The sequence below is a fragment of the Naegleria fowleri genome, assembly GCF_008403515.1.
Source record: "Naegleria fowleri strain ATCC 30894 chromosome Unknown tig16, whole genome shotgun sequence".
Classification (NCBI taxonomy): Eukaryota; Heterolobosea; class Eutetramitea; order Acrasida; family Naegleriidae; genus Naegleria; species Naegleria fowleri.
The window spans coordinates 40080-57615 of NW_025407948.1; the positions used below are offsets into that span (position 1 = coordinate 40080).

At 36.5% G+C, this 17536-nt stretch overlaps 7 protein-coding genes across 7 annotated transcripts in view; 3 read left to right on the top strand and 4 right to left on the bottom strand.

Moving 5' to 3' along the window:
- Positions 1-284: 284 nt before the first annotated feature.
- On the top strand, positions 285-1840 carry FDP41_012652 (uncharacterized protein; the record flags this gene model as incomplete). Its single annotated transcript, XM_044703195.1, has 3 exons — positions 285-539; positions 787-928; positions 1233-1840. 3 exons carry the CDS (start codon positions 285-287, stop codon positions 1838-1840), a joined length of 1005 nt encoding a protein of 334 aa, XP_044565577.1.
- A 1809-nt stretch (positions 1841-3649) lies between these two features.
- Positions 3650-6486, bottom strand: FDP41_012653 (uncharacterized protein; the record flags this gene model as incomplete). The annotated part of the gene is made up of 3 exons (XM_044703196.1): positions 3650-5481; positions 5624-6212; positions 6265-6486. 3 exons carry the CDS (start codon positions 6484-6486, stop codon positions 3650-3652), a joined length of 2643 nt encoding a protein of 880 aa, XP_044565578.1.
- Positions 6487-7044: 558 nt separating this feature from the next.
- Positions 7045-8871, bottom strand: FDP41_012654 (uncharacterized protein; the record flags this gene model as incomplete). Its single annotated transcript, XM_044703197.1, has 1 exon — positions 7045-8871. The coding sequence occupies one exon, from the start codon at positions 8869-8871 to the stop codon at positions 7045-7047; it is 1827 nt and encodes a 608-aa protein (XP_044565579.1).
- A 920-nt stretch (positions 8872-9791) lies between these two features.
- On the top strand, positions 9792-10214 carry FDP41_012655 (uncharacterized protein; the record flags this gene model as incomplete). Its single annotated transcript, XM_044703198.1, has 1 exon — positions 9792-10214. The coding sequence occupies one exon, from the start codon at positions 9792-9794 to the stop codon at positions 10212-10214; it is 423 nt and encodes a 140-aa protein (XP_044565580.1).
- Positions 10215-10476: 262 nt separating this feature from the next.
- Positions 10477-12442, bottom strand: FDP41_012656 (uncharacterized protein; the record flags this gene model as incomplete). Its single annotated transcript, XM_044703199.1, has 3 exons — positions 10477-10643; positions 10928-12066; positions 12411-12442. 3 exons carry the CDS (start codon positions 12440-12442, stop codon positions 10477-10479), a joined length of 1338 nt encoding a protein of 445 aa, XP_044565581.1.
- A 191-nt stretch (positions 12443-12633) lies between these two features.
- FDP41_012657 (uncharacterized protein) lies at positions 12634-13956 on the bottom strand (the record flags this gene model as incomplete). Its single annotated transcript, XM_044703200.1, has 2 exons — positions 12634-13327; positions 13451-13956. 2 exons carry the CDS (start codon positions 13954-13956, stop codon positions 12634-12636), a joined length of 1200 nt encoding a protein of 399 aa, XP_044565582.1.
- A 678-nt stretch (positions 13957-14634) lies between these two features.
- The window catches only part of FDP41_012658 (uncharacterized protein), a gene marked incomplete at both ends in the record, with an annotated part of 2969 nt that continues 67 nt past the window's right edge, over positions 14635-17536 (top strand). Inside the window, 3 exons of the mRNA XM_044703201.1 lie at positions 14635-14712; positions 14766-14872; positions 14969-17536. The exon at positions 14969-17536 is cut by the window's right edge and continues 67 nt beyond it. Coding sequence (XP_044565583.1) covers positions 14635-14712; positions 14766-14872; positions 14969-17536 — 2753 coding nt within the window. The remainder of the gene's footprint in view (positions 14713-14765; positions 14873-14968) is intronic.

Sequence of the window (17536 nt, forward strand, 5' to 3'; positions counted from 1 at the left end):
TTTCAAAATCATGGCGTTCAATAAAACATTGTGAGGTTTCTGAACTCGGAGTTGAATTGTTAGTGAACTGCTGGTTATAATTCTCAATACATCCAATTAAAATTGGGATGTGACCCAAAAATCGTAGATTGTCTAAAGAGTATTGGCAAAACTCCACCACCGAGTGATGATGGGATCAATATTCTCCATCGGAAGATTATTTTCCAATTTTCCTGTCAGACACAATCTCTCCTTTCTGAAACCCAACGTAAAAAAGAATCGATCGACCTCACAACCACAACTTCATGTCATCATCAACAACAAGCAACAATAAGAAATCAGGAGCTGGAGGAGACTCCAAGAGCATCATTCCGCCAGGTACCACCTTCCGTCACCGAGTCACCTTGCCAACCAGATGGAGCGATGAGGACAATCAAAAAGTGTTGAACAATGCCATTTACTTGACCTTGTTTGAGGAGGCAAGAACGGACTACTTTGGACCTAATACTTTGAATTTGTTGGATCCAGAGACATTGACCTATCCTTTTGTATTGTTGAAGGTTTGTATGACGTGTGGTGGTGTGTTTGGGAGTAGCCGTTAAATTTTTAATTTTTAATTCGAATTTAAAATGATTTCAAATTTAATATTTGATTTGATTCATGATCAACAACAACAAAATACCCCAACTCCTTTGTTCATTCGTTCGTTCGTTCGTTCGTTCATTCCATGATCATAATATGAAATGAACATGCACTGATTCATCAATTGAAATTGTAACATTCATCTTGAAATTCTCACATACTTAGTGCGATTTGAGATGTATTGCTCCAGGAAAGGGTTTCAAACAATGTGATGTCTACATCAAGACCTCTCAAGTCGGAACCTCATCTTTCACACAACTCTATCGAGTCTCATGGGAAGGAACTGTTTGGTGTGAAGCTGAAGCAGGTAGGTTTGTTTTCAGAACGATGATGATTGTCACTCTCTTTTAATACATCAATATCAACAACATCAACACACATGAATTCATCATTATCATCAACACCTTATATTTTGATTTCTCAAAATAATTTAATGGCTGCTTATACGTTCCACATACACATCAAATGTCATCATGCCTTAATAACATAATCAACATTCTCACAAACCATCCAACAAACCATCTCTCAAATTCCATGCCTTAATAATAACATTTTGGTCGACTTTTTCTCAATCTCACAATTTCATCATGATCACACTTTCAACATGTCAGTCATTGTCTATTACAACTTTGCCAAGAAAACCAAAGAAAATCTTCCCGATCATTGGAGAGAATCCATCACCAAATATGAAAACTATGAATACCATCCTGTCGTGAGTAGTGTCAAAACCAACAAACAATTACCTCTTCGTGTTGGAATGTTTGCAGAAATTTCCAAAAAATACACACACGAACATGTGAAAAAATTTGCCGAATTGTCTGAAGATTACAATCCCATTCATTTGAATGCAGAATTTGCATCCAAAACAAGATTCAAGAAACCCATTGTTCATGGTCAATTATTGACCTCTCTTATTAGTGGATTATTGGGAGCTCATTTACCAGGAGAGGGAACGATATATATGGAACAAAATTACAAGTACAAACTTCCATTATTGGTTGGAGAGAGAGTGAAAGCTCGTGTTGAAATTGAGCATATTGATTTACAGAGAAAGATTGTGACACTCAAGACGGATTGTTACAAGTGTGAGGAATTAGGTACTGCGAATCATTTGTCATCGTCTTCGACACAAAAGGAAATTCTTATCATGCAAGGTCATGCCAAAGTGATGGTTCCTGCAGAGGTGTTGGAAGAAGGACAAAAAACAAGCAAGTTGTAAAATAATTGTAAAGAACTTGATGATAAATATTTAATTGAATGTAATTATCTTGTACACCTTTGATCTCAAAAGCGAAAGTTTGACCTTATAGCATGATCAAATTTATTCGAACTTAAATTTCAATAAGAGTGTCAAATTTTACATACAAGACTTTACATCAAAACGTCCTTTAGCTTTCCATACACTATCCAAATTAGTTGCATCTGAAAAATTACATTCCTCCATTTTCTGAGTGTAATCAAAAATACATTCCTTTAAATTGCGCTTGGAGAGGTTCACCTTTTCTAAGGAAGCAAAGAAGAAACTAATGTTTGACAAATTTAAGAGAGTGATACTACTCTTGAACATGTGTGTTAAAGGTCAACCAGTTGCTGCAAAAAAAGACCAACATGTTTCCTTATTGGAGGAGAGTCATCAGATTCGTTACATCACATACTCAACTCTGGGAGAAGAGTGTTTATGTAGCATTGAAAGAAATCAATTTATGGGCAAAAAATTTTGAGAATAAAGCAGTTGTTGGCACGTCGTTGTAGGCCAGCGAAAATTGGCGGAGGGTTCTCCGAACAGAACGTTTGTATACTTTTTGAATAAAACTTTTGAAATAAATTTGATTAAAATGTAGGGAAATGAGTCTAGTACATATTCCGACCAATCTGAAGGCAAGGTAGTATTCAAAACTTTGAACAGTTAGATGTTTTAGTTGATAGTGAAGCAATTTTCAAATATTTTTTGGAACCAGAAGTTCCTCCTCACCTTCTTGACAATTCTTTTCTCATCAGAAATGCTTGAAATGGTCTCTCCCTTTTCGCAAGAAAGAGAATATTGAATGACCACTCATTTCAGAACTGTATATTATTTCTGTAATGCTATGCCCTATCTTGCCACAGATTACGATTGGTGTGTCAAATATCATCCAGTTAATGACAATTCTCAGAACAAAGTGAAAATGAACACCACTTAATGATATGTTCTGAACGTAGTGAAGGGCATGAATGTTTCGATTGTAAACAATTAAAGAGTTTGGTTGAGCTTGAAAAATTTTTTCCATGCTCAAAAAATTTTCTGCATATTAATGATTAGTCTCTCTTTGCGTTGCTTTGTGACTTCCCACCCATTCGCACTCCCACCCACTTGTTTTCTTAAGCTTATTCAAGTACCTTTTTCGCTGATCGGAATGTTCTTGTGGTAAGGAAGAACATTGTGGCAGTGCAGGTAGGTCCGCCTTGATTCGAATCTTTTCGGCAAGGATTTTATTGAGCTAACTATATATTTTTATTATTTAATTTTCATTTATTTAATTCATCATGTTTCCATGATTATTTTCAAGTTATTATAATTTTCATGGATTTATCAAGCAATTGCTTCAATATGACCTCACATCATGGAATCTTTGTCTCTGCCGCCTAACTGTGACTTCTTGCGCTTCGCATCATGTAATCGTTACTACCTTCATCCTTCCTGCTTACTTGCGTTTCTTTAATTTTCTTCTTGTTTTCCGCTGAGCGGTTTTTGAAGTTTTTTACCTTCTCAAATCTTAATAAATGCTCGGAGACGCATGTTGAATAAAGTGGGATCATGATTCTGCCGGGCCTTCGATTATTGACATTCCTTCTTGAATTATTTAATACAGTGACAGAGGGCTGGTTTGCTGCGGCTGCCTGTTTGATGGGGCCTTTGTGTGACAAAATGGCAAGCGTATATGAAAATGAGAAGTTTCAATAAATAATTATTTATTGAAAGAAATTACAATACGATGATCCATAGGACACTGATTTTCCTCCTCGCCTACCTGACTATTATTTTGCGTTTTCATTTTCTTGGAAATTCATGGTTGGTGTTTGCATTTCTCTGGACGGTCATTGGATTTGAAATGCTCTTCAATGGAGTTCGAGTTAAAATGTTGCGAGTCCATAATGATTTCACCTTTTCCAACTTGCCTTTAATTTTCTTCAGAACTGGTCTCTCTTCTTCTCCAGTTGCCAACATGTATTTAAGCAACGACACAAGATGCACAATTTCATCTCCATACATGTGCTTGTAATTGGTTTGAAAATCATTCAAAAAGTCCAACATTAGAATCTTGTACTCCATACAAGATTGGAAAGGATCATCGCTATTCAAGGTGTTCCTGTGTTGAAAGTAATGTAAATAATTAACAATAACCACTGCCATTGAATAAATATCTGCTTCATCTGTGTCTAAACTTGGTTCTGAATATGGATACTTGAAAACAAGATCAACCTTTTGATTAGGAATAATTTTTCTATGTACCACTTCGCTCTCGTTCGTCGTTGTATCTTGTTCTTTCAGCAACATTGAGGAGTTGAAATCAATAATCACAAGCTTAAAGCTTGCAATTTTCTCCTCATCGCTGGAAGCAGAGTTCCAATGATCTTGATCCAATCGAATCATTAAATTTCCAAAAGAGATGTCCGAATGGAGAATATTAAATTGGTCTAATTGGAACAATATTTCGAAACATTGTCTCACAAGGTTCATGAAAAATTTGATTCTACACTTGTTCAACCAACGACGAACCGACAGCATATTCATAAAATCATCCAAAGAGATTAATCTCTCTAGAATGGTGATACTAACGAGATCTGTAGAGTTAACAAGTTTTCTCAGTTCAAGAACACACTTGTCGTTATGTTGTTTCATCAAATTGAAAATAACACTGATCAACTTTGAGTTTGAACTAATTGCATGATATTCAAAAACTCGAACAATGTTTGAAAAAGTTGATCTTGTTTGAGAAAGAGTGACAAGACGTTTCATAACGGATTCATTTTCCGTTCTGAATACAGTGCCCTTGACAAACACTGGTCCATAGAGTTGAGAAAATGCAGAACCATAAAAACTGGTGCATGATGTATCGCATCTCATAGAGTTTAGTAAGAACTGGAAATTTTTCAAGGCCAATAGTTCCTCTAAAACAATAGCACACTCTATTTCATTCATTGGGTCAGGAATATACTTGAAATTTGATTCAAAAGAGGTACCTCTTGATTGTTGATTGTGTTCATGGTGGAAATTTCTACTTAATTCATCGTGTTCATGTTCATTGCGACTTCTTGAGTCATCGCTTCGATGTTCGTCAAGAATTTTCATCCATAATTGTTCTTGATTTTTCTTAATAGAGAGAGAAAATAGATAAGATCTCAGATCATAAAATTTCGTTTCAGCCCAATAAAATATTCCAACGAATGAGGTGATGTCGAATGATCTGACAAAAATATATGGATTCGAAGTCTTGAATATATAAACAATATTGGAAGCTTTTGCTTGTTCTTTCTCAATTTGCTCTCCAATAACAAACATTCCAGAAAGAATTTTCTTTGAAACTCGTTTTCCTTCTTCAAGAGTTTCAAATGAAGTTGTGGGCATTGAAGACGGCATGTTTGTACCAAATCTCACATCCATTTCCTTTACAATTCTTTCTAATGACTGAGTTTTTGCTCTCATTGGTGTGCTTGAGGAAGAAAGGCGTGCATTTTCTTCAAACTCCTCCTCATTAAATTCTAAATTGTAAACATTTTCGCACATACTTTCAATAAATGTTGTTAGTGCAACAATTCCCTCCGTGGAAGATAAATTAAAAATATCGGACTCTCTTATGGTGTAACCAAAAGGTATTCCGTCTGAGCTATTGTGATCATCGTGTATCTTGATAGATCCTTCAAGAAACATGCACTGAAACTTTGATACTAGTAAACCGTAAACTTTGATCTTTTGTGCATTTTCATAAGAATGCGCTTTTTTTTTTGAAAAGGATGGACATACAGTCTTTAAGCATGCCTTTCATTTCAATATATATTTTAAAATGGTCTTTGTGTGTCCATGTTTCAGCTCTCTGTCCTTCACATTTAAAGAACACGAAAGGTTGGTCTTCAAAAATATGAATCTGAGCAAACGCGTCTGGAATTAGTCTTGCCTTGTTCTTGAGTGATGTACCTTTAACAGCATATGAGTCAACATATTGGACTGCTTCTTGACTTGTTTTGATAGATGAATGTTTATACGTTCCGAAAATAATGTTTTTCCTAAATTTAAATTGGTGATTAAGAATATTAACAATCATTCCCATCAAAGTGGATTCCCAAACATCAGGAAGAGACTTTTGTGATTGTAGAAATTCATTATACACAGTCATTATTCTTTGAGATGGAAGATCCTTCAGTTGAGCAAATATTTCTTCATTAATCATTGATCTTGAATCTTCTTGACTTGTGAGAATCTTATTTAGTTTGCTGATAAAGGAATAATAGTCCCTCCAGGAGGAGCTCTGTTCAGTGGCCACGTTTAATTGTTCATGAAAAATGTTTGATATTTCCTCATACAATGGATTTGTTGTAATGGCAATATTTTCGTTCTACGTGTTTTGATGACGGACACAGGTTGCAATTATTCATTGAAAAGCTTACCTCAATAGAAATCAAGGAGTGGAATAGCCTATCTTCTTCATTTGTTGCAAATTTGAATGGACTTGCATCATCATGCTGAGAAATCTTGTCCAACAAATTCTTCACCTCTTCGGATTCCTCCAAACTACTCTTCTTAATCTTCTTCATTTCTCGGCTTCTAGTCAGAGATGATGATGTTCCGGATTTTGTTGGTGTCTGAGATGTACTTTTCTTGTTGATCATTTTTTTGTTGTTTATCAAGCCCTTAAAAAATACCGCAAGATGAACATCAGAATTGACTCTTGCATGCTCCACAGCCTGGAAAGACGTTTGGAAAGAATTGAACAACAAGCGAATTAGATTTCAGCTACCCTCAAACAATTAAACTCCAAACTTAATGAATATATACGAAATGAAAAGAACAGAAATTGCGAAGAAAAGGCACGGAAGCCATTAGATCATTCGCATCACTTGTTACAATCTTTACAACATCATCTATGTGACGCAATCACCTTTAGAGAAAATCCATCAGTTGAGAAAACTAACGATCCACCAGTTGAGAAAGATGAGAATACATTATCAACATTGTCGGTGGATGAGAAAAAGAGTCATCTCTCAAGTCAGCATCCTCCAAATTGCACTTTGTGAATGTACATTTTTCGAAAGAATTGTTGCGAAAATCGTCTTTGTCCAATTCGACTTGATCCAATTTGCAAGCTAAAAACTTGTTTTTACATGAAGTGATAAAGTCGTGTTTCAGAGTCGACTTCTCAAATTTACAGCTTTTCAAGGTACATTCATTCAATCTACCAGGCACCTTTTTGAACTCTGAATGTTTGAGAAAGTAGAATTTGAAAAGGTTTTGTCCGTTGTATCATTATGATCAACCAACCACACTATATTGGAAAATACCCAAGACTCTACATCAAAACGTCTTGTGGCTTTCCACAAACTATCCAAATTAGTTACATCTGAAAAGTCACATTCTACCATTTTCTGAGTATAACCAAAGATGCATTCCTTTAAATTGCACTTGGAGAAGTTCACCTTTTCTAAGGAAGCAAAGAAGAAACGAGTTTTTGTCAAATTACTTCCAGAAAGATTCACATTTTCTAAGGAAGCATCGTCGAAACTAGTGTTTGACAAATTGCTTCCGGAGAGATTGGAATTTTCTAAAACAGCATAGGATAATAAAGAATCCACAATATCACTGCCACTCATATTCACGTTGCAAATTCTCAACCCAGTCATGTCCAATCCTGAGAGATTTAAAGAGACAGATGTCCTGCTTGACAATTTGGTGGACGTATTCAAAATTTTCAAGAATTGTTTTTGTGTAATTTTTTCTCTTTTTGTGTTCAATTGTTTTTTCGCCTTGTCCACCTCATTCTCCAACTTTTTGAGTTGGAAAACCTTACAAAACACTTTCAGTTCTGACAACAAAGACGAGTCTAAATCCTCGTTCAAAATTCCATAACGAAGCCATCTCAATACGTGTTCAAATACAACCGGATTACAATTTACAAAATAAACTTTTTCATCACTCAAATTGTTCTTTTGGATATTAAGTTTTGGAATGGTCAAATTACTGTCGGTCACACTTGCATTATTATTAACAGCTCCACTGATACTACTTGTGGTGGGGAAGGAGCCAAAGTTAAATCCACCTGTGCTTGTTGTGACAGGTTTGCTATATGAAAATGTGAAATTTGTTGAAGGCTTCATTTCTATCTTTTTCAAAGTGTCACCATTGTTTTGTAAAGAGGATGTTGGGACAGAGTTCTTGACTTGTGACTCATCACCATTTGTTGTTGATGCATCGTTTCCATTCGAATTTGTTCTTAGATTGAATACAGAGGGTGTAGCATTGTTAGTTGTGGAGATTTGGTTGTTAGAAGAAAAACTATCAAAACCGAAGGAGCCATTGCTGATAGTACTTGTTGCGAGTGCCGAGGGAGTAGTTGTGGTGGTGTTGTTATTGACTTTACTACTTTTTAGAGAGATGGAATCCTCAATGGAACTCACTCCAGTTGCTCCAAAGGTAAATCCTCCTTGACTTGTTGTGACAGGTTTTTTAAAATCTTCTTCACCTTTGGTTGTTGCAGGGGTTCCTGATTGGTGACGAAATCCAACTCCGGTAGTTGTTGAAGCGTTAAATTCCAGAAGTTTAGAAGTATTACTTTCATTCATAGTCGTTCTACTATTGAATGAAACAGGTGTGGCGTTGGCAGTTGTGGACATCTTGCTAGGATCACAAAAGGTGAAACTATCGGAAGTGGAAGTATTAATACTGCAGCCACTACCGACAGTAATTGTTGTTGCGAGTGTCGAGAGAGCAGTGGTTGTGTTGTTGACCTTATTTAGAGAGACGGAATTCCCACTCAAGTTGTCAACATGTTGACCGTTCATGGAAAATATTTTTGATTCATAAAAGGGATGGTCACCTGTCAACATTTTCAAAAACAATGAATCTGGTTCTCTCTCTCGATTCATCAAGTCACCAATAGACACTGGCATGAACTGACCTCCTACATTGAGATGAATGGGTTTTTGTGACATTTCTGTTTGATATCGAGAAGTGAATTCTTCTTCTAATTTCTTCCGTTGTTTTTGGAGTTCTTCTTTCATGGCATTGAGAGTTAAATTGTAGGCGTTCGAGTTCGAGCTGTTTCTGGAGACGATTTCGTTCTTCTTCAAGTTTCAACTTTTTCTTTTGCAATTCATTTTGAAAATGTTTTTCCATTTCAACTTTTTTTTGTTCAACTTGGACATATAATTATCATGAAGTAGACAATACTTTTCCTGATGATCATGATATTCGCCACGACATACTGCATTTTTACACATACTACAAATCACTTTGAGTTTTTCCAATTGTTTGGAAATGATTTTTGGCGCGGCAGAACACTCGTTTTGGAAATTTTCTCCTCGGCAGAAAGGACACACTTTACAGGATTGGACACATGAACGACAGAAGGTGTTTCCACACTCAGAGGATGAGGAGGATGGATTGTGAACCACCGGATCCATGAAAGGAAGACTACAAATGGAATTAATTCATCACTAATGGAATCAAGATCAACGTAATCGAAAGACGAAGTGGTGGTGGAGAGTTGCGTCGGGGCAGTTGAAGTTGCAGAAGCATCGATGGTTGAGGTGGAGAGAGGCTTGCGCATTTTTTTCTCAGGTGCGATTTGAAAACGTCAAGTGTCGAACGGTCAAGAATTGAGAATTCCCATTGCTTTTTTCTAATCACAGTAAACAAACAAGGCTTTCCATCATTAGTCTTGAATGGGAGGTTGTTGGTCATTTGCACAAACCGATTGAGTATGAATCACCACCAACAATCAATGCGATGATTGTGAACACAACCTCCTCCTCATCAACTTCAGTTCCTTTTCAAATATTTATTCTTCTCATCGGAACTGTTTCGTCGGAGTTTTGAAAAAAATCCTCAAAAAAAATTGTCTTCTTGTGAGAAAGAGATTTTTTTGAATTTTTGAAAAATGAGATTTTCCTTTTGTTGTTGTGTCGTCTTGATGATGGCCATGATGATGATGAGCAGCGTATTTGCTCAAGATCCACTCACATGGAGTATTTGTAAGCGTTATCCACAACAAACATTGCAAATTTCTTCGGTTACATTGAATCCGAACCCACCTCAAGCAGGAAATAATTTGCAAGTCACCATTCAAGGTACTTTGACTGAACCAATGGCTGCTGGATCTGCTGGACAAGTTTCTGTCAATTATGCTGGTACTCCAATGTACACTGGTCCTTTTGATCCTTGTCAATTCTTGGCTGGCTCTTCAAATCAATGTCCTCTCGCCAAAGGTCCACAAACACTCTCAATTACTCAACAAATTACACCAATGGCACCATCCGGTGGTCCTTACCAAGGAACTATTGTCATTACTGACCAAAATAAGAATATCGTTTCATGTATTGATTTTAATTTCATGATGATGTAATATTGGAGAAAGCCCTTTGATTTTGACACTTGCGGAGTTCCAAAATGGAACCTTGTGTGGTAATAAAAAACTCGATGATTTGATAGACCCAATCGAAAGACTTGTTTTACTTTTAACATATTATCCAAATGAATTGACATGGTGTGTCCATGTCCAATATTACGCATATTGTTCTTCAAATTCTCATTGCGAGAGGAAGGTCATGGTTCGATGGGCATCCAGTACCATTAACATATTTGTGACACTCCCTTCTTGCATCTTATCACGTTTCAAAGTTTTCACTCTCCCTTCTTCTTTCCTCTCCTCGTCGGATCTGTTCTTGTACTAACTCCCTCTGTGGATCCCATGCATATTTACATGCATGTCTTACAGTGCAATTATAACATTTACTTTTAGAGGGATGTGGCTTCCATTCTGTATCTTCCAAAACTATCCGAAAAGGTATGGAATTAATGATAGTTATTTGTTATTGATTAATGGTTAATATTAAATAATGATATTAATGATATTAATATTAATGATAATAATTATCGTGGTAAATAATTAATATGATATTTGTATGATTAATTATCGTGGTAATTTGAACAAGTGAATGGAAATTAAATGGAAATTAATGAGTTGAATAATATATAGATTTTTCAAATTGAAAATAGAATCACAAAAGATCATTGAATTCTTGATTCAATCTTAGCCTTAAACAAAAAAAAACTTACTATTGTCAGCGCAATCAATAATCATAAATTCAGTATCCATAGAATCAAATTCAGAGTCATCAAATTCATAGACAGCTCCACTATCAATACACGTCAAATAACTCTTATCCGCAGGAATTCCAAATAATTCCTTAAAAGCATAGTGATACATTGCAAGTTGTGTTCTGTACAACTCTACATTGTGTGGCTTAATTTTCGTTTTATATTCAACCAATACGTGCTTATCGGTGGGTAATGGTTTGAATGGAGAGGTGAATGCACATCCTACATTTCCAACAACACTCTTCTTGTCTCTCTCCAAGTCGACACGATCAAATATAAAAACCATATCAATATCTTCTCTGCCTCCGATATTTTTCAAGACAAACGGCTCTTCAATGAGAAGGGGTAACCGTGTGCCTTCCATTCCGAACGATTCAGGAGTATATTGCTCTTTCATGTTATTATTTTCATGATGATGAGTAGTATTATTCTTACTACGAGTAGTAGTAGTAGTATGGTTTTCATGGGTAATTGCATCATTGAATTCCTTTTCATGACAATCCGGAGAAGAAGAATGATTCTTCCATGATGATGATGATGATAATTGTTGATTTTGTTGAAACATGGCAGATGGTGGAGCCAATACCGTGGTAAGCTCCCTTAATACGTGATCTTGCAATATCCGTTTTCCTTCCTCAGCCATAGGTTTTGGAACCCACATATTTGAGGCTCTACCACTACCCACAAGAACCTTGTTGTAGATCTTGATGGCTCGATCCACCAGCATTCCAGTCCAGTCCATCATACCACCCTCTAAATTTCTCTCCTTTTTAATTTCGTGGGCGATGGTTCGAGCAATCTTGATATTGAAGGCTGAGTTTTCTTCATGCTCATAACGAGTGTTAGAACGAGGCTTATCAGGTACGTATTCTTTAGAATAGTTTCCTATCGGAGTAAGGTAAGGAGTCTTTCGACCCAAAGGATGAGATTGAGCATCAATTTGTTGGTACACTAAATTGTACACTTTGGCGACATGAGCTAACGAATCATGAAGGGCAGACCCTCGAATCATGGGAGGCGTTGTTTTGGCAACGACAGTAGGGTCCTTATAGGTGAGGTAATAGCGATGAGGGCATGAAAGGTATGTGTCGATTTTGCTGTGTATGCATCATGATGATTCCACCATGATTATTGGTGTTAAACATGGTTAAAAAATCAAATTATCCCCACATATATTTTTGTTTAACAGCAATATAATTTTTTAACCACAGTAATTATGTCATTCCATATTATGAAAATAATAAATTAAAGGTTTTTCATATCCCATAAGAAATCAATTCGTGATATTTAAAATAATAAATAAACAAATTCATCATGATAATATGCAGAACATTGTAATGTGAGAAACCAAAACGAGAAAAAAATATTTTGAACACAAAAGCATCGGAGGAACAGCCATCGAGACTTATGTAACACAATTATGTTATCCTTGTTCACTCACCTAAAGCTCATCACTATTCGTTTGGATGACATTTTTTTTCTGTGACACCTTTACTTGTTACTCTGAACAACTCTCATTTCGGGGATTGTAGCTCAGCGGGCTCTATAGAGCAGTGAATCATCACCTCCTGTCTTTGGAAAGCACGGTCGTTGGATCAAAACCAGCCAATCCCCGTTCATATTTTGGACAATAATTTCGTTTCGTGACATAAAATTTCAAAAATTTACTTCTCAAAAGCAAATTTTACAATCAGCACCACCAACGCATACACAATGCAAAATTTCACATTTAAGAATGTCAACCCTCTAGCACAATTCATGTGCTTATTTTCTGCTGCCTGAGATTTTCCGTGTGGTGGTGGAGGAATCTTACTCACTATTTTTGAGAACAACGGAGACAAGTTAGTGGACGAGGAAGAAGAGGCCATTGTTTTACCACCTGATAAAGAAGGTTTTGCTGGAGGATTTGTTTGTGGCACTGTTCCATTATGGTTGTTGTTGGTATTATTATTAATATTATTGTAAGAGGAGATTGTCGAAGAGCTGGTCCTATTCGTTTCGTGACTCATATCTGTGCCATTACTTGAGACAGTTCCATTGGTCATAGACACACTTCCAAAAGTGAAGGTCGTGTTGCCTGATAATTGTGTCGAATTGGTTTGATTTTGTGAAAGTTGTGGGTGGTGTGGCCAAAAGTTTGGAATCACTGCAAATGAATCCACCGAATGTATGGGAAGTGCATTGTAATCATTATTTGCTGGGTCATATTGTGAATAAGCGTACAGGGCAATCAGTGACATGTTTCGTTGAATGGCCACGTCATAAACATCTCCAGTGTTGAGTTTTCTCTTAAATTCAATAATGGTTCTTCCATTGCCTTCATAGGAAGCTACCAAATGTACATCTGCCTTTCCACCTCTACCAGCATCATTGTTGCGTCATGAACAAGTTTTTAAAACGAGATTCAACACATGAAGAATGACAGTCGATGCATACAATACCAATTCATGAACTGATGTTTCTACGACGACTATTACTTACAACTGAACATCTTGTAGAGGTCTTGAATTTGACACAGCAAACGTATCATACACATGGGCCACTCCACTTATTCCATCCTTCCAACCAATCACCATATCGACTCGAGACATGCCTTGAACTTGAACTGGAGTTGGTGAGTATGGATCTCGAAAACTATGAAAACCAAAGCCGACCCAACCTAACGTTCGAACCGACATGGCCATGTACAAGTCTTGAGTCGATTCGTCAATGGACCACAATATATCAAATGAACCGTCCTCTCTCAATGATTGATTGTATTGATAGGCACGAGAGAGAGGGAGGGCAGAGGTGCTTGACGAGAAAGATTGCTGCTGACCATGGCAGAGTGTAGAGAAGGAGAGAATAAGGAACAAGAGAAGGGTGGCCAAAATTTCCAACGCCATCCAACAACGAGAGGATGACCTTGGGGTTGAGGTTAGTGTTGGAATGGTGATGGCTGAGTGGTGATCATTGTTTTTGTGGTTGAATGGATGGTAATTTGCCATTGTTAAGGAAGGTTATTTAACGAATGCACTTGCTTGATGGATGTGTGGCAATCTTTTTGGTGAGGATGACAAGTGTTCTTATTTTGTTGTTGTTGTAGGACACACACAATTTGGTTTTTTGCAAAGATTGCTTTTCCGTCGATCGAGTTGGAATGCATACATTTGAGGAGTTTTTGTGCGTTGTTATTACTTTTAATAGGATATTGGAATGAGGAGAGAAAATGCTTCAATATGGATCATGACTGGATTTCACAAGTTTCCAAAGAATGGTTTTCCAAACTCTTTTCGCTCGAGCGAGTGTAATTCTCCATAGAGGGAATTTCCTTTTCGAGTCTCACCAAAAATGTCATGAACGTTATTCAAGTGGATTAATGGTCAGTCATCATCTTTTTTGACTATTTATTTGGAGTATTAATATCAAACTGCAGTTGGTTGATCACGGTGACAAAGAATGTTTCGATGTTGAATAATACGAAAGGCGGGAAAAATTTTGCGCCAAAATTTTGGCATTTCATTACATTAAAAAAATCCTCAAATCAACAAACTGAACACACCTTCGTTGCCGTGTGCTTTCCTTTGATTATCCTCGACATATCGAAGCTGGATTTATAAAGAGATCAACATTAATAATAATTAATACTTGATATTACTTCGAAAAATAAAACACGAGATAAAACCATGAATTATTCGGACGAATTTGATGTAACGAGTAGTTCAGAAGCTTCTGTTGAGGACTCGATGGATAAGGAACAATTGGTAGGTGGGTCGTTTGATTCATACTCTTCGAACTTATACAATCCGTTCCCTAGAAATTATATCTAAGCCGAGGAGAAAAGAGGTTGGAAGCAACAAACAAGCTACTTGGAGAAGCCAGAAATGCCATCTTACAACTTCAAAGTCAACATCTTGACAGCAGGTAAGTGGAAACAAAAAAACAACACCTTCGGATACGAAATACACCGGAATGATCATCCAATCACATTAAAAAATGTCTCGAAACAATTTTCAAAAGACCTTCACCCATCCGATCCACAAGAACTTTGAATGACAGCTTGGCAAACTCACTGGCCGACTCTACAGTGAGTACAGACAGCATTAGTGCGATACAAAATCAATTACAATTCATCACATCGCAAATGCAAAACATGCCAGCCAAACAACAAAATCAAATCATTGCACTCAAAGAAAAGAATGCGAAAATGGAGCAAGAATTACAAGAATTGCGAAAATTACTGGCTGAGAGAGAAGAAAATCAATCCAATCAACAATTATCCTCTAAAATTCATAGTATGGAACGAGAAATTCAGGATTTAAAACTTGAAAATAATCAAATGAAGGATGAAGTGAAAGAATATGAGCGTAAAATTGATGAGCTCACGAGAGAAAACGTGAATCTATTGTACAGGATCGATGAGAATCAATTGAATGAAGAGAGAGCAGCCCGAGAGCGCACCACTCAACACAAAAAAGAAATTGACAAGCTCGTACTTCAAAAAAGCGATCTCGAAAACAAAATTACCAATCTCGAAAATACCATCACCAAATTGATGCGAGATCATGAAAATGAATTGTCCGAGTTGACCTCTGATTTTGAGAAAAAGCTTTCTCAACAAAAGACTGAACTTAATAAGACCATCAGACTCATGGAAGAAGAAAAGCAAGAGCTCATACAACAACAAAAAGATCTTTCTGAAAAATTCGCTCAAGACAAGTTAAATCTCTCTGAAACGTTGAGCTCAGATAAGAAACAACTCATTGAACAACTCAACGAAGAAAAGAGATTGCAAATTGAAAAATTGGTCAATGAAAAACACGAACTTATTGATCAATTCAATCATGAAAAACTCAAACTAATGCAAGAAGCTATTCATGAAAAGAATGAAATGATGGAAAGAAATAAGAGAGAACGAGATGCCTTAATTGAAAAGCACAAACAAGAGGTGGAACAACTTCAAGAAAAGTTGAGATCAGAAAAGGATAAATTCGACAATGAACGAGCTCTCCTCATGGAAAAACATTCCAAAGAAAAGGACACTCTTGTTGAAAAGTTCACAGCTGTCCTCAAAGAAAAGGAAGAAATGGTCAAGGAAAAGGAACGGCTTGTCTACAAGTACAACAATGAAATCAATAGCACCCTTGAGAAATGTAAAATGGAAGTTGAAGCATTACAGTCATCATGCGAGAGGGAGAAGAAGCAACTCGCTCAACAACACGAAAATGAAAGAAACATGCTCATTTCTCAACACGAGAAGGAGAAGACGATGATGCGATCCAAACTCGAAGCAGAAATTGATGAATTGCTGGACAAACACGCCAACGAAAAGGAGCAATTACAAATTGAATTCCAAGAACAAAATCTTTCAACTGTTCAAAAATATGAACAAGAAAAGAAGCGACTTGTTGAGAGTTATGAAATTCAGATTAAATCTCTCAAAGAAAGAATGGATCATGAAAAGTCGGTGGTACTCGATACTTGTGAAAAGGAAAAGTCCAACGCTGATTCTCAACGAGTATTCTATGAAAATGAAATTCAAAAGATGTTGGAAAAGCACGCTTCGACAATTAGCGAATTGAAGCAAGCTCATGAAAAGTCCATGTCAGAATTGAAAGAGACTCTTGAACAGGAAAGATCCACACAAAAGTTAGAAACTTTAAGATTGGAGAATGAAATTGAAAGATTGAGAGAACAATTCACTCTCACTCAAAACAACCTTATTCAAAAGTATGAAGATGAAAAGAATAATTCTCTCCAAAGAAATGAACAAGAAAAACAACAGTTAAGGAACCAACACGAATCAGAGAAAAAGACTCTCACCGAACATTTGATCCTCGAAAGAAAGCAAAAAGATTTGTTGCAAGCGCAATACGAAAAACTCATGGAAGAGAATCAACAATTGACAAAGAAACTGGTGGTTGAGAGCAAACAAGGAAAGCTCTCAGATAAGCTTGAAGTTAATTTCAAGAAGGAATTAACCAAGCTCCACAAGGATCATTTGAACGCTCTTGAAAATTTGAAAGGTGGTTTACGATTTTGTGGTGGCTCAGATTCCGATGTGAAATTCTTGAAAGAAGTATTTTTCAAGGAACTCGAACGATTGAAGAGTGTCTTGGCACAAATTGAGGAGTCGAATTATGTCCACACTGCAGAAGAAATGAAGAGTATGAAGGATTATTGTTTGCATTTGGAGAATGAAATTGCAGCTCTCTATGAACAAAATAGAATTCTCAATGGCAAGATGAGAAATATCACCAAGTCCATTTCAATTGAAGACTCCTCTTCATGGAAACAACCAGTTCTCAAAAAAGAAGTTGCATTTAATGATAGCATCTCGACCACAAGTGATGAAGTGGGTCTAGATCAATCCATGATTCATCAACAATCGTTTGACGATCAAATGGAACTCTTGAACCAACAAACATCAGAAATTATTCAAGAGAGTGATCAAAAGATTCAAAACTTCCTTCATAATATAACCATAATGTCAGAGAAGCATGCCACGATCATTGATACCCTAAAGAAGAAGCACATTCAAATGAAGAAGATTATTCAAATGGAATATTGGACTGCACTACGAAAGCT